General features: G+C 44.3%; 1 protein-coding gene across 8 annotated transcripts; it reads left to right on the top strand.

Moving 5' to 3' along the window:
* The first annotated feature begins 1,260 nt into the window (after positions 1-1,260).
* Positions 1,261-23,873, top strand: RNF20 (ring finger protein 20). 8 transcript variants are annotated; one of them, XM_040540385.1, is made up of 20 exons: positions 1,261-1,425; positions 3,727-3,897; positions 4,046-4,213; positions 4,323-4,470; positions 4,629-4,811; positions 5,985-6,103; positions 7,064-7,210; positions 7,401-7,478; positions 7,775-7,894; positions 9,694-9,873; positions 10,063-10,198; positions 11,184-11,305; positions 13,152-13,549; positions 14,144-14,261; positions 16,242-16,391; positions 17,333-17,545; positions 18,745-18,870; positions 19,933-20,073; positions 20,451-20,552; positions 20,780-23,873. In XM_040540385.1, exons 1-20 carry the CDS (start codon positions 1,276-1,278, stop codon positions 20,954-20,956), a joined length of 3,147 nt encoding a protein of 1,048 aa, XP_040396319.1. In that variant the 5' UTR covers positions 1,261-1,275; the 3' UTR covers positions 20,957-23,873. The 8 variants fall into 8 exon arrangements, with proteins under 8 accessions (XP_040396319.1, XP_040396326.1, XP_040396322.1 ...); XM_040540392.1 differs by having other exon boundaries at positions 1,294-1,425; positions 3,731-3,897; XM_040540388.1 differs by having other exon boundaries at positions 1,300-1,393.

Genomic DNA, 23,873 nt, shown 5'->3' on the forward strand with positions numbered 1-23,873 from the left:
GGAGAGCCAACATTGGGGCTTTTGTGGGTCCTTTTGATTTGGAACAGAGATTAACTGGCATCGGGTTTAAGCATCCTCAGCATAATCCTGGGCACAGGACTGCAGCTCTTGCTTATGCAGGGAGAATCAGTCACTCTGAGAGTCCTTTTGTGGTCACAGCCTTAGCACACTGGCACTAGGAGCTCAGAATTGCCCTCTGTAGGCTGTTCCTTACAGAGTTTTATTTATTCAGTTAATCTCTGGGTTTCTGGCATGTTTCTTCATATTGGTCTCCCCTTCTGCTCATATAAACACAAGTGCACACCCTTTCCAAGAAACTCTCTGCCATTCCAGTGGTTAAGCAGCTGTAGTTTTGAGTGAATTATGTGCTTAACCCTCTTACAGAAATTGCAAATGAAGGACTGTGGCTGAATTTGCCAGTTTCAGGAAGGAGCAACTCTACCTCCAACTTTTCTAACAGACTGAAAATTACAAATTGCTGCAGAACATTCTCTGCTGTTCCTCTTCACTGACAATGGATTGCTCAGTTCTCCCAGTTTCTTCACAAAAGTTTCTCATGTATTAAGTCACCCTCTCTTCCTCTTTCCTTAGCACCAGTACTTAAGCTTGCATTCTCACCCACATCTGCTGTACTGTCTGCGCATAACAATTCACAAGAATGTGACAGTTAATCTATAAATACCACTAAGGAAAATAGCACATTTCTTCTAAAGGAGGTAAGTGTCTGAGTGCCCAGATGAAAGTTATGTGGCTTTCAAGAGTTGTTCAAGATCAGAGTGTAAATGGAGAAGAGGACAAGGGAGGAGGGCAATCTTCATCTAATTTGCAGGCTGTGTGCAAAATTATGCATGTATCTTGAAGGACAGCATCCCTTTATTAGCACTATAATCTGGCTGGCTAAAATAATTTTCCCATTTAAATCCCATTTTAGGGCACGCCCCAAATTGTATCTGGTAATGAGCTGTATAAAAGAACAGCTAAAAGACCAGTTTGAGTGCCTATCTAAAACATGATCTGTTTAACCCCCAAATCTTAATTTTAGTTTAGGTAGTACTTCAAGCTTTGAAGCATTTGGGAACCGGGCGAAAAATTTGGTGACCAGCGCCCCCTCGCCACCAGCTAGCGGGCCGGCGAACGCCATTTTGCTTAAGGGCACGGGCGCCGGCTTCAGGTGCGGCGGCAGCACCATGGCAACGGCGGCCATCTTAGGCGCGGGCAAGCGGCCTCCCGCGCAGCATCCATGACGGGTGAGGGCGAAATGGCCGCCGGAAGGGGATGGGGGGGGGACGGCTGCTCGGCCCCGCCTCGGGTCGTGGCGCGGGGGCTAGCGGCTTCCTGCGGGTCGGAGGGCGGTGGCGGAGGCCGCTGGTGTTGGGGCCGGGCCTCGGGGCCGGTCCGTGTGAGGGCGATCCCGTGACAGGACCGGTGCGGGGGAGCGGGAGGGCGGCCGCGGGTCGGTAGGTGCCCGGGGGGCGGGCGGGCAGCGGGGCCTCGGCTCGCTGAGGGCGGCCCCCGGGGGGGGTCCCCGGAGGGGTCGGTGGCAGCAATTTGGGGTCCCTGCTGCGTGTGGAGGGCAGGGCAGGGAGCAGAGGGCTGGCATATAGCTGGGGATGCAGGCATATAGCGGGGATGCAGGGGGAACTGACATAAACAATAATTATGGAGGATGCCTGAATTACTTACGTGACCGAGGAGAAGTTTTGAGGGGCTGGGCTTGTTTGGATCATACCGAGCTAAATATTAGGCATGGGGAAGTTTGCTTTCAGCAGGTGGCTGGTGGTGGTTGGGATAGATGACTTTGGGCCAGTGTGGGGAGCGCCAAGTAGAATTATGTGTCTCTGCAAGAGGCTTTTAGGAGTAAGAGTGAGAGTAAGGTGAAGTGGAGTCCTTGGTGTGGGAGGTCTGTCAGTCTTTGGTCAGGGCGGTCTGTTGTGGAGGGTTGAATATAAATAGGCTGGGATCGAGGTGAAGAAAAGAGAGGGTCTGTGGTCATGAATGCTTAGTGGCATGCAGTATGTGAGGAAGTGAGTAGTGTACAGGAGAGCTACAGCTGTAGGGTTTGGTGTTGGCAATGAAAGAAATACTTTGTCTGGATAAAACAGCTGGAAGGGGGTAGTCATGTGTGTCTCACTGGGCTGATAGGTAGTAGATGCGTTTATCAGGAGGTGTGCTTCCTCCCCCTGCCCTTCCCAATGGCTTAGTCATTCTAGATAAAAATCAGTGCCCACCAAATTACGTTGCAAATGGGGAAAACAGTTAAATGGAAGTTATTTTTGTTTATTTTTTAATTTTGAGATGTATTTCATATTTATATTTCAAGACAGATTACAGGAATGGTGGATGAGATGTGTGTCATTTCAGCAGCTCATTTAGAAAACAGCCACCATTCTGTATATGGTGGAAGCTGTTGTCATAATAAAATGTTTGTTGAACAATAAGATTTGGTAAAGCAGTCAGTGTACCAGCTTTATCTTAAAAATACAATAACCTTATTACTTTCAGTAGAACTTTTCAAGTAAAGCAAGTACATGAGAACTGGCTGGTTTAGTTTGTTCTACAAAAAGAAAAACATAGTTGTTCTGTAAATGTTATTATAGAATAAAATGGAACAATGCAAATGCTGTTTGTACATTCTGCATTTCATTTATTTCTGGGTTTCATTTAGTTTAGAGGTAGGGAGATCTGTGGATTGAATGGGCAAAAGGCCTGTGAATATTGGAAAGAATGCTGCTTATGTCTAATGAAGACTCTAATTTTGATTTCCAGCATTAACCACTATATTTGTTTGGAAACCCTTCAAGGAAATAATTGTTGCATTGCTAAATAACATGTTAGGAAAATGCAAGAAATACTGTTTAAATATGAGGGATGAAAATATTTTAACAGTGTGGGTTGTCAAGCACTGGATCAGGTTGCACAGGGTGACTGTAGAGTCTGGAGATAACAAAAACTGAAGCGGACAAGGCCCTTGGCAGCCTGCTGTAGCTGACCCTGATTTATTCAAGAGCACTGAACAGATGATCTTCAGAAGTGCCTTACAGCCTCAGCTACTCTGTGATTTTCTAACTAGCAGTCCTGAATTTTTAAAATTGCATTAATTTGGTTATAAGTCCACTCCAAATGTGCCTGTCTCTCTGCTAAAATGTAGGAAAACTCTTTAAATGGGTCTTTGCAAATCTTTCCTTGGAATTGCTGCTCAGTTCAGTAGGATTTGTAGGATCGTTTTGCAAACTTAGAGGGCTCATCTTTGAAGTGTTGCTGCCGTTGACTTTGACTGACCGAATGTTGATGTAACAACAGTTTGGTTGGTGTGAAGTGGACAGGTGCCATGTACGCACAGTCTTAGGAAGTCTCAGGCATACATGGCAGCCTGCTGAATCCTAACCCAAATCACTTTTAATAAAAGAGCAAGAGAAAAAGAGACTGAATCTGCATTAAGTTTTCTTTCTGAAGAGCATGATAAAATAAAGTGCTTCTGCTTGAACATTACACATCAGTGGTAATAATGATGGATATTTTTTTCCATCATATTGCTGTTCACTGTGTTAACCCCAGTGGTGTCTTTTAAGATTTTTGATCAGTATTTGACCAAACCTTCTGAGTTACGCGGTCTGTATTGTGTTGGGCATCTTGTTAGCCATGATGGGTCGGTACATAAAAACCCCTCAATGGAGCTGGTTATGTCCATGTGTTTGCTGGTTTTTAATGGTGTTCTTTAACACTTAGGCAGAATTTGGAGAAGAGGGGACCTTGTATGTCTCAGTCACCATGTCTGGAATTGGCAATAAAAGGGCAGCTGGAGACCCTGGCCCTTCTGCACCTCCAGAGAAGAAGGCTGGGGTTGAAGACTCGGGAACCACAGTGGAGACCATTAAACTCGGTGGCGTTTCTTCAACGGTATGTCTTTCTTGTGTATTGCCACTCAACCTCTCGTTATTTTTTTTTAATTTTTATTTTTTATCTGGGAACATCTCTCTTCCTTGCTGAGCCTGGTCTAGTGATCTGGCTTGTGTGGAATGTGCCACTAACTTGTGTTTCTGCACAGGAGGAGATGGACATTCGGACGCTGCAGACCAAGAACCGGAAACTAGCAGAGATGCTTGACCAGCGGCAAGCCATTGAGGATGAGCTGCGGGAGCACATAGAGAAGCTAGAGCGTCGGCAGGCCACTGATGATGCCTCTTTGCTGATCATCAATCGTTACTGGAATCAGGTTAGCAACATGCTTGGTTAATACTGCTTTCTTGTACTTCCTTCTATTCCCCTGTTCTCCATTAATTCATGTCTGTACTTTGTCTTGTCTTGCCTGTTGTGTTATTCAGTTTGATGAAAACATCCGCATTATCCTTAAACGCTTTGACCTGGACCAAGGTCTTGGAGATCTCCTGTCTGAAAGAAAAGCACTGGTGGTACCAGAACCTGAACCGGACTCAGACAGTAATCAGGAGCGCAAAGATGAGAGAGAGCGAGGTGAGGCACCTGGCTGGGAACAGTGGAAAAGATGTTTTTTAGCTGTGGACAATGTTGGTTTCTCTTTCTAAAGGCTGTCCCTAGCTTTCTGATTATGAAGACTAGCATTATTTTTCTGCCAGAGCACGTTTACTTTTTGCATATCTTTCTGTTCCTAGGTGAAGGACTGGAGCCAGCGTTCTCCTTCCTAGCCACCCTAGCCAGCAGCACTAGTGAGGAGATAGAGTCTCAGCTGCAAGAACGTGTAGAGTCCTCCCGGCGTGCTGTTGCCCAGATTGTCACAATGTATGACAAGCTGCAGGAAAAAGTGGATGTGCTGTCCCACAAGCTGAATAGTGGAGGTATGACCTGGTAGGCTGATCACTGGCTGATACTCAAGGACCCCCATTTGCCTCCAGCATAGACATGATGCTGCATTGTAAGCATTAAGAATGACTAGGTTGTAATCTCATTTAGTTTCCAAAATAAGTTTGCCTAGCTTTCCAAACTCCTAATAATAAAAACCTCCAAGTTCTGCGTATAAGAAGTATATGATAATTGCCTCTAACTTTGAATGCTGGGAGCTCTGTCCAGTGTTGGGCTAAGGAGAGGTCTGTTTCTGCCTGCCGTGTGCTTCTGCACCACAAGAAGTTACAGATTGCGGTTGAACCTTATCACCCAGCTATTCCTGGCCACCAAGTTCAAGGTTTCAAGTAAGGAATTCAAACAAGTATTGCAAACTGATGCTGAACTTCTTCCTTGCAGCTGAGTAAAAGGCTTAGGAATAAGTGACTCCTCAGTTTCCTCTGGGTTTTGAGCCAAATGGTACCCATCCAATGTCTTTTGGACACAAAAAGCAGAGTTTTGCAGAGGAAACCTAAATGACTAGCATCTGAAAATTAGTGTAGAAGATTCACTTTACACTCAGATGAATATTTGAAAAACTTGGCTGAAGGTTAGAATTCTAGTCTTTTTAGAAATGTGAATGCAAATTTACATGGAAGTACCAAGTCATCTTTGGTTTTCCTAGTTTCTGGAGTGTTTTATATGGTCTGATTGAAGAGCTCTGCAAATCTAGCATTGGTGTGCTAGAGTATTACTATTCTTAGTTGGCAGTCGCAGACTCTGTTGAAGTAGTGCCAATGCTATCATGTGAGCCTGAACTCAGTTGTTATAATTTGTCATTTGGTATATTAGCTTAAACCACCTGTTGAAGGAGGTTTGCATGTGAATTTGGCCTGCAGTAGGGTGTCAGTGGGATACATGTTCTATATTGCTGATGCTGACACGATTGGAATGATTTCTGGCATTAGGAGATAGTAACTGACAGTCGGAAATGTGTGGTATGTTAAACTGTAAAACCTTTTGCTTAGTGAGCACTCTGTGTGGATGGAGATAAGGAACCACCTGCTGGAGGGATGTAGTAAGCACAAGTTAACAGTAGAAACTTTTTTTTTTCCCTTTCTCTGCTGTTTAAGAATTAAAAACAGCCTTCTTTGATTTCTGTTCATTTCCTTTTCTTGTGCCTCTCTCAGATATTACACTGATGGAAGAAGCAGTCCTGGAGCTTAATTCCTACCTGTCACATGAAAATGGACGGCTGCAGGAGCTGGCTGATCTTCTTCAGGAAAAACATCGAATCATGTCTCAGGAGGTATGAAAAGGAGAGAGAAATTTTGTTTTGGGTTCTGTGCTTGATTATTTCCCACTTAGAATAATTTGTGGTAAAAATTGTTTGGAAGACAGGTTATTGCTCTGGAGAGGGGCAGGAGCAATGGAATTTGAAAGACAGATTCTGAACAAAGGTTATGGAATAGGTGGTTGTATGTAGGTTTTTCTGTGCGATTCAGATTCATTTGCTTTTTCTATTGCTGATTGCTGAAGGAAAGAGAATAACTGGATCAGTGAGTTGAGTGGTTTTGATTTTAGAAAGCAGAGCAGAGGAAATGGTAAGGTGATGTTAAGATGACAGTGTAAATATCTGAGATGAGACACTTGACTTGATATCCCTGTCATTTTCACCTTCTTGGTTTCTCTGGGTCACGTATGAAAGTGTAAAAGCCTTAATTACAAGATCAACACAGTCATTAATTAAGGGATTAATTAAGGAATTAAGGAATTCAGATTATTGGCAGTATTTGCTTCAGAGGCATCAGTTCTTTTAATACCTGTTTGGGTTAACCATGACCTTGTTCAGTGTTTGTCCAAAGGCACTTCAGTGGTTTGTAGAGTAGGTGACTGTACAGATTTAAAAAGATTAAAAAAAAAAAAAAGTGCCTTTGAATAAGGTGAGGTGGCTGCTTTTACACTCTGCCAGATATCCCCAACTTCTTGCCCTTTTTCCGTTATCAGTTTTGTCTTATTTTCATTGCTGTTTTAGGTACTTTTTTTTTCATTACTGTTTTTAGTCAGTGTAAAATTTGGATAGTTCAAAATTTGGATACTGAGACTAATCTGTCTCAGTAGCAAAAGGCAATAGCAAAAGGTGCAAAGCACATGAATCCAGGCTATGATGTATTCATACATCAAAACAGAAGAAAAATAAATATTTAGCACTCTGAAAAACTGTTGATTCTATCTAATATTGCTGTCTAAAATACTCTTTTGATTGCAGTTCTCCAAGCTGCAAGAGAGAGTGGAGACAGCAGAGTCTCGTGTGTCTGTTCTGGAGACTATGATTGATGACCTTCAATGGAATATTGACAAGATCCGCAAGAGAGAGCAGCGTCTTAACCGGCACTTAGCAGATGTTCTTGAACGGGTAAACACTATCATCTTTACCAGGAATCCAGATAAATGGGTGTAGCTTTGAGCTGCACAACATCTTCCTAGGGTACCTTGCTATGAGAAGTTAGAATCTCTACTATACCATCTTTGATTCTGAATATGCTGTAGCAGCATATTCTTAGGGCTTAATTGAGTGTTTATGAAACCTGTTGCTTCTTTTGCAGGTAAATTCCAAAGGCTACAAGGTGTATGGAGCTGGGAGCAGTCTCTATGGGGGCACAATCACTATTAATGCCCGCAAGGTAATCTCAAGGACTTGGTCATGTGCAGAGGGAAGGATAAAGTCAAGGACAGATAGTATATAGAACCTTAGGTTGGAACAGAATTTAAATACCTTCTTTACCACAAATCTCCTGGGTGACCTTGGGCAAACTATTTTGTTTGTATATAAGTTTCCTGCTGTGAAACAGACCTGAGGGAAATAGACTCTGTCTCAGTTGGTGTTGTTACCAGCCGATTACTTTTGAAGTAGTCACTTAATTAGTACCATCAGTAAATATATTAATGGTAGAATTTAAAAGCATTTTATCCCCAACAGTTTGAGGAGATGAATGCAGAACTGGAAGAGAATAAAGAGCTTGCTGGGAACCGCCTCAATGAGTTGGAGGAACTGCGCCAGGATCTTGCGGAAGTAACAACACAGAATGAAAAACTTAAGGTGTGATATCTGTACCTGTGTGATGATGAAGGTGTTCTCTGTGGTCAGGTCCGGTTTGTTGTGCTGTACCGTGTCTCTGGGAATCCTTATTTGTATTCCTCTATTCTGTGCTTCCTTTTCACATCCTGGGATGCGATTCTATGCCTCTACTCCGCTATTGTGATCACCACTTGGAGTACTGCATCCAGCTCTGGGGTCCCCAGTATCTGAAAGGCAAGAAAGAACCTGTTAGAGTGGGTCCAGAGGAGGGCCATGAAAATGACCAGAGTGGTAGAATACCTCTCCTATGAAAAAATGCTGAGGTGGCTGGGGTTGTTTAGGGCTGGAGAAGAGAAATTTTTGGGGAGACCATATTGCAGCATTTCAGTACCCAAAAGGAGCTTACAAGAAAGGTCAAGAAATACTTTTTACTAGTAGTAACAGGACAAGAGTTTTAAACTGAAAGAGGGCAGATTTAGATTGTATTTGAGGAAGAATTTTTTATGACTGGAACAGGTTGCTCAGATAAATTGTAAATGCCCCATCACTGGAAGTGTTTAAAGTCACAATGGACAGGGCTTTCAGGAGCCTGATCTAGTGAAAGAAAGCTTTGTCTATGGCAGGGACGTTGGACTAAGTGATCTTTAAGGGTTCTTTCCAACCCAAACTATTCTGTGATTTAGGTGGGTTGTGTACTGGACTTCTGCACGTTTGTGCGACTTAAGCTTACAGTTCAGTGCATTAGTCATACCATGTGGTCGTTAGTGGAAGTTATACTAGTTTCTTATTTCCGTTATTCATTCTGATGCATTTCTTTGGTATATTTTAACGGTGTCTGGTTATTTAATTCCACATCTCTGGATTGACCCCTTTCACTTTCCTTTCACCCCACGTGAGTAGAACTGGGGAACTTGTGTAGGAGAGTCTAGACTCTTAGAGTATATGAACTTAAATCTTTTCCGGGTGTTAGAGTGGTTAGATAGGAAATAGCATATGCTATTTCCTATCTTAATGGTAGTGACACAAAAAGTGGTGAATCTATAGTAGATAAAATTTAGTTAATTCTATATATCATATACTTAACATAGCTTGTTGCAAGGATCGCCTGAGCTGATTAGTCAAGTTTCAGAGATGACATTCCAAAAGCTGTCTTGAGGCACATATAAATTATATTTATTCACATGAGTTTGCTTTGAGACCATTTGGCGTACAACTCTTCTTTTCTCTTAATTAGTGTTGAGCTTTATGTGTGTATATGTGTATCTGCTTCGCTGCTGGTAGTCACACCCATTTGCTAACTTTTCTATAGTAAAATTCACATGCTATGCTTTCTTTCATTTGCTTTCTGTCATTATATCTCTTTTTCTTAGAAAGTTAACAATGCCTAGTTGCACCTAGTTTCTCTAGTGCCCAGCCATGCTTTTTAGTGTTTCTGTGGTGATTGGTTTAGGTGATTATGGTTTTACAGTAAATCAGTTTAAAAGTTTTATTTCCCAAATATTTCCCAAATTTATATCTTTGAGGTAAACTGTTGCAAAACCTGAAAAGGAAAAAAAAAAAGTGACTATGTAAGAGAAACAGTCTAGTATATACCAGTAGAGAGAAAGTACAGACTTTTTTTTTAGCTGATACTTAAGCATATCATATGCATCTACTTCACAGCAATGCTGTTAAAGTTCTGCTTTTTAAGATGCTTGTGCTGTTGCCACTGTCAAGTTGCTTGTGGCAGCTTAATTCACTGTTATTCTACCTTGCAAAATGGATGCCGAAGACAGGGACGTGATGTCATTTTCTGTGGCATCTTCTTGTGTCCTGACCAGGTTGAGCTGCGACGAGCAGTGGAGGAGGCTGTGAAGGAGACTCCAGAATACCGCTGCATGCAGTCCCAATTTTCTGTTTTGTATAATGAGAGTCTCCAGCTGAAGGCACATCTTGATGAGGCCCGCACTCTGCTTCATGGCACCCGCACCACACACCAGCGCCAGGTGGAACTGATCGAGGTAACACCTGTGCTCTGTCATACTGGGGAACATTATCATCCCATCAACTATCACTGATTTGGGTGGCTCTGGAGATGTTTGGGAAACTTCTTCCTGGTGATAATTTATCTGTTCTTGTACCTTCTACTGATGAGGTGAGAGATACTCCAGGGTCACTGCACCAAGTTCTGTCCATTTCTTATTCCACAGAGGGATGAGGTCAGCCTTCACAAGAAACTACGCACAGAAGTTATTCAGCTAGAGGACACGCTAGCACAAGTGCGCAAAGAGTATGAGATGTTGAGGATTGAGTTTGAACAGACACTTGCTGCCAATGAACAAGCAGGTATGGAACTTTTCTGCTATGTTAAAAAAATATAAAATTAGAAGGCTGCATTGCAGCACAACACTTCAATATCATTCCTTTTCCACTATTAAATACTTGTTCTGTCAGGTTTCAAAAACAAAGCTCTTCTCATGTTTCAGGGCAGGCCAGTTCCATGCAATCTGACTTCCTTGTAGGTGTTGCAAAATACTGCATTTTGCTAATAATTTGGTTTATGACAGAGCATTTTACATTGTTTAAAAAATTACTTTTGGGAGGATTAATTTACAAATCTGGGATAACAACCTAGACAGGACACTGGTAATGCTCAAATTCTATCCAAAAGAAAGAAATAGGTTGTTCTTAAAGTAGCCTTTAAATTATAGAGATTTTTTATAGCGTGACTGCTGTGGGTTAATATTCAGCCAGTTCCCAAGCAGAAGATGGCTAACCACCTCCTTTTTCACTTGTTTATTGCTAAGCCTGATGTTACATAGCTTAGAGTATCTCTTTGGTTTGTTTGGGTCGTCTGCTTGGTTGTGCCCCCTCTCACCCTCTTGTGCACATCTTTTCTACTCACTGTGGAGGCAGAGTGAGAAACAGAGAAGACCTTGACGCAGCAAGCACTGTTCAGCAATAACCAAAACATCAGTGTGTTACCAGCATTGTTTTGGTCCTAAATCTAAAAACAGAACCGAGTGAGCTGCTATGAAGAAAACTAGCTCCATCCCAGCCAGACCCAGTACAATTATATTTTTCCCCCACATACCTTAAAGGAAGAGTAATGTTAAAGGAAAACTAGGGCTGGGAATATGCCAGGACTTATGGTAGCTTGTAAAGCTAGCCTGATTTTTTTTCTCTAAATGCTCTGTTGTGCAGTAGAATTATTACAGTCTTGTTTTGATCCCTTGTCACTATCAATCAGCTTGTTCTCCATCTCTATGAAAGTCTTAACAGAAGATCAGCAAAAGTGTGTTGTTACAGTAGTGTGTTTCTGCTTTTGTAGGTCCAATTAATCGAGAGATGCGTCATCTCATCAGCAGCCTCCAAAATCACAACCACCAGCTGAAGGGAGAGGTGTTGAGATACAAGCGCAAACTGAGAGAGGCCCAATCTGACTTGAGCAAGGTATCAGAGTGGGAAATGGGAGAGGGGAGCACGGAATGCTTAGTGGAATGGTGAACACTGGTCAGTCCTTTGTAGAATCACAGAGTGGATTGGGTTGGAAGGGACCTTAAAGATCATCTAGTTCCAATCCCCCTGCTGTGGGCAGGGTTGCCACCCACCAGACCAGATTGCCCAAAGCCCCATCCAACCTGGTGTTGAACACTTCTAGGGTTGGGGCATCCACAGTTTCTCTGGGCAGCCTGTTCCAGTGCCTCACCACCCTCTGAGTGAAGAACGTCTTACTTATATCTAATCTAAATCTGCCGTCTTTTGGTTTAAAGCCATGACTCCTTGTCCTATCACTACACTCCCTGACACAGAGTCCCTCCCCAGCTTTTTTGTAGGCCCCCTTTAGGTACTGGAAGGGTGCTGTAAGGTCTCCCCGGAGCCTTCTCTTCTCCAGTCTGAACATCCCTAATTCCCTCAGCCTGTCTCCATAAGAGGTGCTCCAGCTGCTTGATCACCTTTGTGTCCCTCCTCTGGACTTGTTCTAATACTTCCATGTTGTTCTTGTGCTGGGGGCCCCAGAGCTGGACGGAGCACTTCAGGTGGGGTCTCACGAGAGCAGAGCAGAGGGGAAGAATCACCTCGCTTGACCTGCTGGCCATGCTACTTTTGGTGCAGCCCAGGACACGGTTGGCTTTCTGGGCTGCAAGCGCACATTGTTGGCTCATGTTGAGCTTCTCATCCACCAGCACACCCAGGTCCTTCTACTCAGGGCTGCTCTTAATCCATTCTCTACCCAGCCTGTATCTGTGCTTGGGATTGTCCCAGCCCAGATGCAGGACCTTTCACGTGGCCTTGTCAAACCTCATGGGCACGCCTGCCAGGTCCCTCTGGATGGCATCTCTTCCCTCCAGCGTGTTGACTGCACCACACGGCTTGGTGTCATTGGCAAACTTGTTGATGCACAGTGCACTCAATTTCACTGTCCATGTCACCCAGAAAGATATTAAACAGCACTGGTCCCAATACTGACCTCAGAGGAGCACGTCTGGTCACTGATCTCCACTTGAACGTTGAGCAATGGACACTTGGACAGCGTTGACCGCAACATTTTGAGTGCAACCATCCAGCCATCTCCTTACCCACCAAGTGGTCAATCCACCAAATCCATGTTTCTCCAGTTTAGAGATAAGGTTATGATGGGGGACAGTTGCAAATGCTTTGCAAAAGTCCAGATAGATGATGTCCGTTGCTCTTCCCCTATCTACCAGTCCTGTAACCCCACCAGATTTGTTTGGCACAATCTGCCCTTAGTGAAGCCATGTTGGCTGTCATTAATCACTTCCTTATTTGTAATATCACATCCTTGCTTTTAATATCAGCCTTTCTATTACAGCATGCAGTATGTATGTAGTGTAACTTCTGATGGAGAACCACATTCTCCTGCTTTCCACTTATCAAATTAATTGCCTTCCTTTCGTAGTTATGCAGTTCTCTGTGAAAAGTATTAGCAATTTCAGTAAAAGCACACAAGTTGATATCTGGGACAATGAGGGAAGAGGGATAAGGTTCCTTCAGGAAGAGGCTCTTCACTGAGAGGGTGGTCGGGCACTGGAGCAAAATCCCCAGGGCAGTGGTCATGGCACCAGGCGTGCCGGAGTTCAAGAAGCGTTTTGACATCACTCTCAGACACAGGGTCTGATTTTTGGGTGGTTCTTTGGGGGACCCAAGAGATGGACTTGATGATTCTTGTGGGTCTCTTCTAACTTGGATATTCTGTGATAACTGTGATACAGGTTTCTGGCTAAATACTTAATGGTTAATTTCCTTCTGTGTCTTCCCTCTTTCTGTTGCATGACAGATCCGCTCTCGCAGTGGTAGTACTATCTTACAGTCCCAGTCCAGCACTGAAGACACAAAGGAGGAGCCTCCAGAGATCAAACAGGAGCCAGATGATCCTTCTGCCCAAGTACCTGTGCCCAAGGCTGCTTCTGAAGATGCGAGTGAAGTTAAGGCCAGGCGAGATGAAGAGGAACGGGAGCGGGAAAGACGTGAGAGGGAGAGGGAACGAGAGAAGGAAAAGGAGAAAGAGAGGGAGCGAGAGAAAGAGAAGGAAAAGGAAAAGGAGCGGGAGCGGGAAAAACAGAAGCAGAAGGAATCTGAGAAGGAAAGAGAGTCCAAAGAGAAGGAGAAAGGGAAACATGAAGATGGAAGAAAGAAAGAGGCTGAAGTGATCAAGCAGCTGAAGGCTGAACTCAAGTAAGAGTTGCTGATCCTCTCTTTCCTGCGTGAGTTGAGCTAGCTTGGGTGATTGAGTGAGATAACTTGCAGCTCTTAAGAGATTGACTACTGAAGTGAGAGGTTTCTAGCACCCTCTCTGTCTGATAATGGTTTGGACAACATAGTAACACTTCTACAATAGCCTAAACCGTGAATACCAAACCAGGTACTTCTTAATGTGGGTCAAGTAATCTTTGCTGCTGTCATTACAATTGTGTAAAGCTTTACAGCAGCAGATTGTTAGTGAAGAGCACAGTGGTCTTCCCTGTCTTAGACAGTACCAAAGCAGAGATGGATAGCTGTTGCTATCCATGTTCCATTAGGTACATACTTCTGTCACCCTCTGCCTTCTCTAAGTTTTTCAACCTATATGTGCCTGAACCTGTTTCTTTTCAGTCTCCATCTTGTACTCCTTGACTGTTTTGCATTTACTAGAGTGAGAAGAGCCAGGGAGAGCTCCGTATATGTGCAGTGTGGGAGATGGAGCAAATACTGGTCTGGCTCTCATGCTAGTTATACAACAATGTAGCTTTTCTGCCAAGTTCTCGCAGTTGTCTATCTCTGTGTTTCCAGGAAGGCCCAGGAGAGCCAGAAGGAGATGAAGCTGTTGTTAGATATGTACCGCTCTGCCCCCAAAGAACAGAGAGACAAAGTGCAGCTGATGGCAGCTGAGAAGAAAGCAAAAGCTGAGGTAAACTTCATTTCTCTTCCCTCTTTTACTTTTGCATGCTACTTAAGTACTCTGCACCTGCACTATGGTGCTTTTGTCTTCAGGCTGGAGGTGGTTTCTTTTCCTGTGTTTGTTACTTACAAGAGAGATTGGAATAGTCTGGAGATGAAAAGAGAGATTACAGGATGTCCTTTTGAGGGGTAATATTTTCATTGTCAGTATTAAAGGTGGTGGTTCTTTCAAAGCTGTGTTTAGCTCTCCATTGCTGTAACATGTAGGTTGTTAGCTTTACATCATTAACAAGATTTAGAAAGACCTGAAGACAAAGAGGGATAGGCAGCAAATTAGACAAAAATTAAACTATGCTTTCAGGAATATTTTGACAGCGTGGTGTCAGATTTCTCAGTGGATGTGGCAAAGAACCATCACCTGATGTATTTAAAATGAGGCTTGAACAATGATTTGAGAATAAAATTTTAAAATGTTGCATCTGAGTGAATGTGCAGCAGATTCACTGAAGAGTTACACTGTGATATTAAGTGATGTTATGAGCATGGCTGCCTTCTCCAGCCCCTCTGGTTCAGGACTTCCTCCTGTCCAGCCACTGGAGCTCAGCCTGGAACTCAGGATCTCTGCCTAGGCTGATGGGTGTGGCTGCTACTTTCTTTTTTTATGGGTTCAACAGTAGTGACACTGAGCACATATCTGAGACATATGCAGAGGACACAGGACGCTGACACAGCCTATCAGACAGATTGCCACTTGGAAGCCACTGCCTTCAACAGCACCTACACATAGGACTCAAATAAAACATAGACACGAATAGCCAAGTCCACCTCCTCTTCTTCCACTGGTAGAGATGAAAGTTCACTATTGAAGGTGTGCGTGCACACACAGCACCATCCAGGTTCACAAGTGTGTACACATTTGCAGATCCCTCAAGTCCACCCAGTACCTCTGACTGTGTCCTGGGCCCCATACCTAACTCACAAACCAGTTTACCAGTATCTGGCACTTAGTCCCTGCAGCACACGTACACGTGCATGAGGTTACACAGAGGTGGTTAAGAAAAGATTTGCAAAGAAGGTATAAGTAGAGAAGCCAGACTGCCATGATCAGGCAGATGACCATACTGACCAGCTGTATTTCACCTGCAACCAGATCCTTTTGTACCCCTTTCTGTCTGTAAACCTCTTCGGTGATCCTTGCTCCCCTTCTCAGTGCACATCTTTTCATGGGTTTTCAGAACTCTACTGATTTCCTTAACCCCTTCTAGTTTGGTGTCCCCTCTGGTTTAGTCTGTTTGGTTGCAAAGCCCAGGTTGATCTTCCTGGAAATGGCGCCTGTAGTTTGTTTACAGCCCAACAGTTAGTGTGACTGACAAGGTTTGTTTCTTGTCATTATCTCCATGTCTGTTCTGTCAGGTCTGCACCTCTGCATATTTATTTCTGGTTTCTCCCCCACTTTTTTTTCCTCTTTGGTGCCCTAGTTGACAAGGTCCCCAGCCAGGTAACCTTCCTGGGATAAACACACTTCTGTTCTCACATCAGTAAGGAACCAAACCTGGTCAGTCACACTATTGCTGCCTCCTGTGTTTTGTCAGTCAGGTTGTGTCTTTGTGTGTTTTGTGTATGGCTTCTTCCTTTTTAATCATCCCTTTTCGCACTGAAAACAATGCTTGACCAGATGCTTTAAAGGAGCAGATATTCTTCTTCTGCTTAGCCTTATATATGCAACTGCAAGAGATAACTAATGTATTCTGGTAAGAGGTGCTATGGAGTTTTCAGAAGTTTTGAAATCAAGATTTCAGTCTTACAGCCTGACTTAATGCTTTCTCTGCCAGTAATACAATGTCATGTAGAAGTGAGATGGGTTTTATTTTCCCATACTTTGAGGGTAGTTTTTCTGAAGCTTTGAATAATTGTGGGGAAAACCAGCTCTTAACAATGTTCAGGCCACATTCTTGTGTTTAGTGTCATTTCTGTCTTGTCTGTCTTCTAGCTGGAAGAACTAAGGCAAAGGGTGAAAGAATTGGAAGACAAGGAGAAAAAGGAGAGTAAAAAGATGGCCGATGAGGATGCCCTCCGCAAGATCCGAGCAGTAGAGGAACAGATTGAGTATTTACAGAAGAAACTAGCGATGGCTAAACAGGTGAGAAATTTCTGGTAAGCTCTGTCACAGTTTGAGCGTATTGGAAGTAGGTGCCTTCAGTTTACAGCCAGGAAGATTACCTGAGAGAATGAATTTCTGTTTCTGTATATTCATTCCAGTGATGTGCAAGTTTTGTCCCTGTTTATTAAAGCAAAAAAGAAACAAAAAATCCCAGCACCAGCTGTCACAAAGCTCATGTCAGGCGTGGTAGGGAAACTTAGTTGTCCATGTGGCTTAGGTGAAGAGCACAGAGAAGTGGCTGGGTCAGCCTCTACAGGAGGAAGTTGTAATTTCTTTTTAGAAGTATTTTTATTGGCACAGTTCATACAATTCATGCATGTGCATGGTGCTGTGACATACCTTCCCTTTAAGCCTTTTTCTACAAAAAAGGGCTTAATCTAATGTTAACAGGGTGGGACCAGTTGAGCAGGGGAGAGGCAAGCCAATCATTTGATATGTACTCTTTTAGAATTGATTTTTTTCTTATTGTACAGAACTGCACTGTCTTGTCATTTACGCCATTAATGTTGAAGCAGCCTAAGTGAGTATAAAGGCCTTGTCATCATTCTATGTGGAAACTGTTGAGTTGTCCATATATAGTGTTATTGGCCTAGTTTATATGGCAGCTATTTAGCTAGCTGCCAGAAGCTAGGAGGTGGCCTGTGCCACATCTGATATATATATATATATTTTTTTTTCCCCCCAGCAGATACAATCTAGAGTCTGTGAATTCCTGTCAAGAAGAGTCTTTTTTTGTACATCTTCTAGTTCAGGGCATCTCTGCTGTGATGCAGACTTCTAGGGAGTACTTTTGTGTGGTTGCTGGGAAGATACCAAGTTGTCTTTGGTCTGTGCTAGTTTTGGTGTCTATGAGTACAATTTTCAGGGTAACCATTGGGGTACAGGGAACAGTTCTGCCAGAGCCTGTAATCCTCTTGCAGGAGGAGGAGGCTCTGCTGTCAGAAATGGATGTCACAGGCCAAGCCTTTGAAGACATGCAGGAACAGAACATCCGCCTGATGCAGCAGCTGCGGGAGAAGGATGATGCCAACTTCAAGCTGATGTCAGAACGCATCAAGTCCAACCAGATCCACAAGCTGCTGAAAGAGGAGAAGGAGGAGCTGGCAGACCAAGTTTTAACACTGAAGACACAGGTAACCTGCGAGAAGTAGAGAGGACAACCAAACTCACAGGAGGGTGGAGGTGGTGTGGGTTAGCCACGGTAGGCAGCCAAGCCACACACAGCTGCTTACCCACAATCCCCCTGTGGGATGCGAGAGAGAAGGGTAAAAGTGAGAAGTCCAGCGGGTTGGGATGAAGGCAGTTTACCAAGTAAAGCAAAACCTGCATGTAAAAGAAAAGCAAAATAAGGAATTCATTCACTGCTTCCCATTGGCCTGCAGACGTTTAGTCATTTCCAGGAAAGCAGGGCTTCGTCACGCATAATGGTTGCCTGGGAAGACAAACACCGTAACTCTGAACATGCGCCCCTGTTTCTCCTTCTTTCCCCAGCTTTTATTGCTGAGCATGATGTCGTATGGTATGGAATACCTTTTTGCCCAGCCCGAGTCAGTTGTCCCAGCTGTGTCCGTTCCCAAATTCTTGTGCAGCCTACACACTGGTGAGAAACAGAGGTCTTGATGCTGTTTCATCACTGTTCAGGAGCAACTAAAACAGGAGTGTGTTGTCAATGCTGCTGTGGTCACAAATTTGAGACAGTGCCATGCGCGTTGCTATAAAGACAATTAACTCTATCTCAGCCAAAACGAGTACAGGAAGGAATGTTCCCCTGATCATCCTAGGTATACCATGTCAGACTTTGAAGGGGTCTGTCTTAGTAAGGGACTGCTGTATGAGTATAAACTCCTACAGGTTCATTGCTATGGACAGCAAGAGGAAGGAGAAAACTGGGAATCACAGAATCATAGAATAGTTTGGGTTGGAAATGACTACCTAATCTAAATCTACCGTCTTTTGATTTAAAGCCATTACCCCTTGTCCTATCACTACACTCCCTGACAAAGAGTCCCTCCCCATCTTCCCTGTAGGCCCCTTTTAAGTACTGAAGGCCTCTATAAGGTCTCCAAAGAGCCTTCTCTCCTCCAGGCTGAACAACCCCAACTCCCTCAGCTGGTCCTCATAGGAGAGGTGCTCCAGCCCTCTGATCATCCTCATGGCCCTCCTCTGGACTCACTCTAATATGTCCATGTCCTTCTTGTGCTGGGGGCCCCAGAGCTGAACACACAGTAGTTATTTTCCTATGTTAACGGTTCTACGTATATATTCTGCCATCTCTGAAGACCTGCAGAGCACGCATTTCAGTCCTTCTGTACCTCCTCTCTCCCTTTCCAAGGTGGATGCCCAGCTGCAAGTTGTACGTAAACTGGAGGAGAAGGAACACTTACTGCAAAGCAGTATTGGAACAGGGGAGAAAGAGCTAGGCCTCCGAACACAGGCCCTGGAAATGAACAAACGCAAGGTGAGCAGTTGCTTGATTTCCTCTTGGATTATAAGATGGAGTGGTCTTGAGGGAAGCATAGAAGGCTCCTGTCTTTCATTGGTGTTATGGTACCTGATATTCCCTCCTTTTGGACTAGTATACCAGAATGCTGAGGAGTTCTAAAGAGAGTTCTAATTAAGGTGTGGTAGACTGATATTTCCTTTGATAAAGATGAGCAAGGTGTAGTTGTTTCTGTGATAGGTTTCCTGTAAAAGGCACCTTAGCTCAGACTATCACGAAAGACACAACAGTCAGATTAAGTTAACTGGCACCAAGTAAAGCTTTCATAGGAAATATGAGATAAATAAAAGAAAATTATGGTTGGGGAACGTTAAGACACTTGTTAAATGTGTAAGATCATAAAACAAAGTAGGCCTGTAGAGTGGAATAAAACTGAGTGTCATGGCTGATCCTGCCATTGTTATCGAGTCTTTAGTAGAAATACAGGAATGACATAACAGACAGGAAGGCAGGAATAGCACTTTGAAGAGATGGGGGATTTCTGTGCAATCACTTGTGTGTAATATGTTCTGAAGTACTAAGAGAACTTGGCTAATACTAGTTAGAGAACACTAAGAAACTGGTGAAGAGAGAAAACAGTTTAAAAACAAACAAACAAAACCACAACAGAACTCATCTTGCAGTTCTCTCTAGCTTAGCTTTAGGCCTGCCTGTAAATTTAGTTGAGAAAGTGTAGGAGTGGAGGGCTGAAAACACTTGAATGAGAAAAGAATTGTGGGGGCATTGATGTTTCTCTAATCAAGTTGCATTACAGTGTAATAGGGCTTATCTTTAACAAAGAGGAGTGTTCAAACTAAATGATTAGAGCTTGTTGACAAGAAGATAATTTGTTGTTCTTGTAAAGTTTAGGGAATAAATTTAGGTCTTCCATTTGAAAATACCATAATCAGATTGAAAAAAGTAAATCTCCAGCGGCCCTGGAAGTATTCTATGGGCAGTAATGAATTGTCAGGTGGAGGGACTAGAAATCACTAGAACTTTTTCTGTGTCTGTTACTTCTATACTGGTTTACTTTTTCAGGCCATGGATGCAGCCCAGCTTGCAGATGACCTGAAAACCCAGCTAGAGCTGGCTCAGAAGAAGCTACATGACTTCCAGGATGAGATAGTGGAAAACAGAGTAACTAGAGAGAAAGAGATGTTCAACTTCAAAAGGGCTGAGGTATGCAGTTTGTACACAATCAGTCCTTCAGTATCTGTCTCCTTTTGCATTGAACTCAGAGCAGATTCCAACTACATGAGTTTCCTTACTGTTTCCTAGCTAAAACTTTTTTTTGTTGTTGTTGTCCATTCGCTTGGATTTCAGCTCAATCTATTGAAATAGCCTCTTGGCTGTGTAGGTTTTGATATTATTGACAATACAAGTGGCACCAGATGATGATGTCATCTCTCGTAATTCTTTTGGTCTATCAGCAATAAAAGTATAGGTGGAGTGACTTAGCTAGGTGCACTGTTGGGCAGGTGCTACCTCTGTTTCTTCCTTGGATTAGTTGTGACAGAAGACACTGCTCATTTATTTGCCCTCTTGTTTTCATACAGGAAGACATTTCTAGGTTACGCAGGAAGCTGGAGACCACTAAGAAGCCTGACATGGTTCCCAACTGTGATGAGATATTGATGGAAGAAATCAAGGATTACAAGGTGCGTAGCTGTCTCCTGCTTCCCTCTTAGCTCTGCTTTAACCAAAAGGCTGTGTAGTCATGCTTTCAGTATATATTATTTGTCTAGACTTTGGCACTGTAGACCTATTTTGCATAGAAGAAAGCACCCTTTCTATATGAGGAGTGGAAAGACCTTCGTCTTTAGTCACATTTTATTGTATCTAGTGCAATGCAGTGAGCCCTCTCTATAATGATTCTGTCTTGCAGGCCCGCCTGACCTGCCCGTGCTGTAACATGCGCAAAAAGGATGCTGTCCTCACAAAGTGTTTTCATGTCTTCTGCTTTGAGTGTGTGAAAACACGCTATGACACCCGGCAGCGTAAGTGCCCCAAGTGCAATGCTGCCTTTGGAGCCAATGACTTCCACAGGATCTACATCGGTTGATTCTTTCCACTGGAGTCACAGGAAGTTGCTGCTTGTCGTGACCACCCAGCCTCCCTCACTTTCTCTTCTTGTCACCTGTGGGGCAGTCAGTGCTTCTGTCTGTTGATCTACAGTCTCTTCTGGGCAGTGTGGTTGGGGAATGGAAAGAAATAGATTGTAGATTTTAGTTCCGTTCTTGTCCATATTCTTTTATTCTCGCCTTCATTTTTTTGTGGATTTTTTTGATGCCTCAGAGGATGTTTTCCATCTATCAATTTCACACCGTCAAGTTGGAAAATATCTAAGTGAAGTCCTGGCTTGGTTGGATGAGAGCTGTCTGTGGTCCTGCAGAAAGAAATGAGGCCTTCACAGAATCACAGAATCATCTACGTTGGAAGAGACCTACAAGATCAACACTAACAAGTCCTCCACTAAACCGTATCACTAAGCTCTACATCTAAACGTCTCTTAAAGACCTCCAGGGATGGTGACTGAACCACTTCCCTGGGCAGCCCATTCCAGTGCCGAACAACCCTTTCAGTAAAGAAGTTCTTCCTAATACCCAACCTAAACCTTCCCTGGCGCAACTTTAGCCCATTCCCCCTTGTCCTGTCACCAGGCACGTGGGAGAACAGACCAACCCCCACCTCGCTACCGCCTCCTTTAAGGTACCTGTAGAGAGCGATAAGGTCACCCCTGAGCCTCTTCTTCTCTGGGCTGAACAACCCCAGCTCCCTCAGCCGCTCCTCGTAAGACTTGTTCTCCAGACCCCGCACCAGCTTCGTTGCCCTTCTCTGGACTCGCTCGAGCACCTCCATGTCCTTCTTGTAGCGAGGGGCCCAAAACTGAACACAGTACTCGAGGTGCGGCCTCACCAGAGCCGAGTACAGGGGGACAATCACTTCCCTAGCCCTGCTGGCCACACTGCTTCTTATGCAAGCCAGGATGCTGTTGGCCTTCTTGGCCACCTGAGCACACTGCTGGCTCATAGTCAGCTGCCTATCAACCAATTCTGCCAGGCAGCTTTCCAATCACTCATCTCCCAGCCTGTAGCGCTGCTTGGGGTTGTTGCGCCCCAGGTGCGGGACCCGGCACTTGGCCTTGTTGAACTTCATACAGTTGGCCTCAGCCCATTGGTCCAGCCTATCCAGATCCTCCTGCAGAGCCTTCCTTCCCTCGAGCAGATCGACACACGCACCTAACTGGGTGTCATCTGCAAACTTACTGAGGGTGCACTTGATCCCCTCGTCCAGATCATCGATAAAGATATTAAAGAGGACTTGCCCCAGCACTGAGCCCTGGGGGACTCCACTAGTGACCGGCCTCCAACTGGATTTAACTCCATTCATCATGACTCTTTGGGCTCGGCTACCCAGCCAGTTTCTAACCCAATGAAGTGTACGCCAGTCCAACCGGCCAGTTTCTTGAGGAGAATGCTGTTGGAATCGATGTCAAAAGCCTTACTGAAGTCAAGGTAGACCACATCCACAACCTTTCCCTCATCAACTAAGCGCGTCACTTTGTCATAGAAGGAGATCAGGTTCATCAAGCAGGACCTGCCTTTCATAAACCCATGCTGACTGGGCCTGATCGCCTGGTTGCCCTCTAAGTGCTGCGTGATGACATTCAAGATAATCTGCTCCTTGAGCTTCCCTGGCACTGAGGTCAAACTAACAGGCCTATAGTTTCCTGGGTCTACCCTCTGTCCCTTCTTGTAGATGGGTGTCATGTTTGCTAGCCACCAGTTGACTGGGACCTCCCCTGATAGCCAGGACTGCTGATAAATGATGGAAGGTGGCTTGGTCAGCTCTTTGCCAGTTCTCTCAGTACCCTCGGGTGGATCCCATCCGGCCCCATCGACTTGCGTATATCCAAGTGCTGTAGCAGGTCGCCAACCATTTCCTCGTGGATTGTGAGGGCCACAATCTGCTCCTGACCCCTTTCCACCAGGTCAGGGTACTGGCTATCCAGGGAACAACTGGTTTTGCTGCTAAAGACTGAGGCAAAGAAGGCATTAAACACCTCAGCCTTCTCCTCATCTTTTGTAACTAAGTTTCACCCCGCATCCAGTAAAGGATGGAGATTCTCCTGAGTCCTCCTTTTTGTGTTTACATACTTATAAAAACATTTTTTATCTGTAACAGCAGTAGCCAGATTGAGCTCCAGATGAGCTTTGGCCTTTCTAATTTTGTCCCTGCACAGCCTTACAGCATCCTTATAATCCTTCCAAGTGGCCCGCCCTCTTTTCCAAAGATCATAAACCCTCTTTTTTTTCCCTAAGCTCGAGCCACAACTCTCTGTTCAGCCAGGCCGGTCTAGTTTCGCGCCAGCTTGTCTTTGGGCACGTGGGGACAGACCGCTCCTGAGCCATTAAGACTTCCTTCTTGAGGAGTGCCCAGCCTTCCTGGACTCCTCTGCCCTTCAGAACCTCCTCCCAAGAGACTCTGCCAGCCAGTGTCCTGAACAGCTCAAAGTCTGCCCTCCTTTATTTCAGGACTTTACTCTGGTTGTCAAGTATTAAATCCCGTGAAAGTATGGTGGCATTACCGGGTGTGAATGGGAAGCTCTTCCCATCAAAAGGCCAAATAAGGAATGAACTGGTACATTTGTAGAGCTCAGTGGAGTGACTCCTTAGGCATGTATCTTCCTGAGTCAGGCCAAGAATCTGTGAAGACTGGTGCATTAGTAAACATCCTCTGTCCCCAAAAGCATACGCACATCTTTATATTCATCAGGGAAGAAAGAAGCTGTTGGTAAATCTTTGAAAATAGCATACCACTGATGACCCTGGTTGATGTGGACATCTTCTAGGCTGAGACATTGCTGCCATTGTCCTTAGGTTCCAGAGAATACTTTGTAGGGGTTTCTTTGGTGCAGTTTTGCCACAAAGATTAATCTTGTAATGCACAAGCTATAATAAAAGCTGTGGATTGGGTTA

The sequence above is a fragment of the Cygnus olor genome, chromosome Z (assembly GCF_009769625.2).
Source record: "Cygnus olor isolate bCygOlo1 chromosome Z, bCygOlo1.pri.v2, whole genome shotgun sequence".
NCBI lineage: Eukaryota > Metazoa > Chordata > Aves > Anseriformes > Anatidae > Cygnus > Cygnus olor.

Bases quoted from the DNA above. Each gene is read 5' to 3' on its own strand.
- RNF20 (XM_040540385.1), top strand. From the start codon at position 1,276: ATGGGGGGGGGACGGCTGCTCGGCCCCGCCTCGGGTCGTGGCGCGGGG. The intron at 18,871-19,932 runs GTGAGCAGTTGC...TTACTTTTTCAG, and splicing joins TGGAAATGAACAAACGCAAG to GCCATGGATGCAGCCCAGCT. The intron at 20,074-20,450 runs GTATGCAGTTTG...GTTTTCATACAG, and splicing joins TCAACTTCAAAAGGGCTGAG to GAAGACATTTCTAGGTTACG.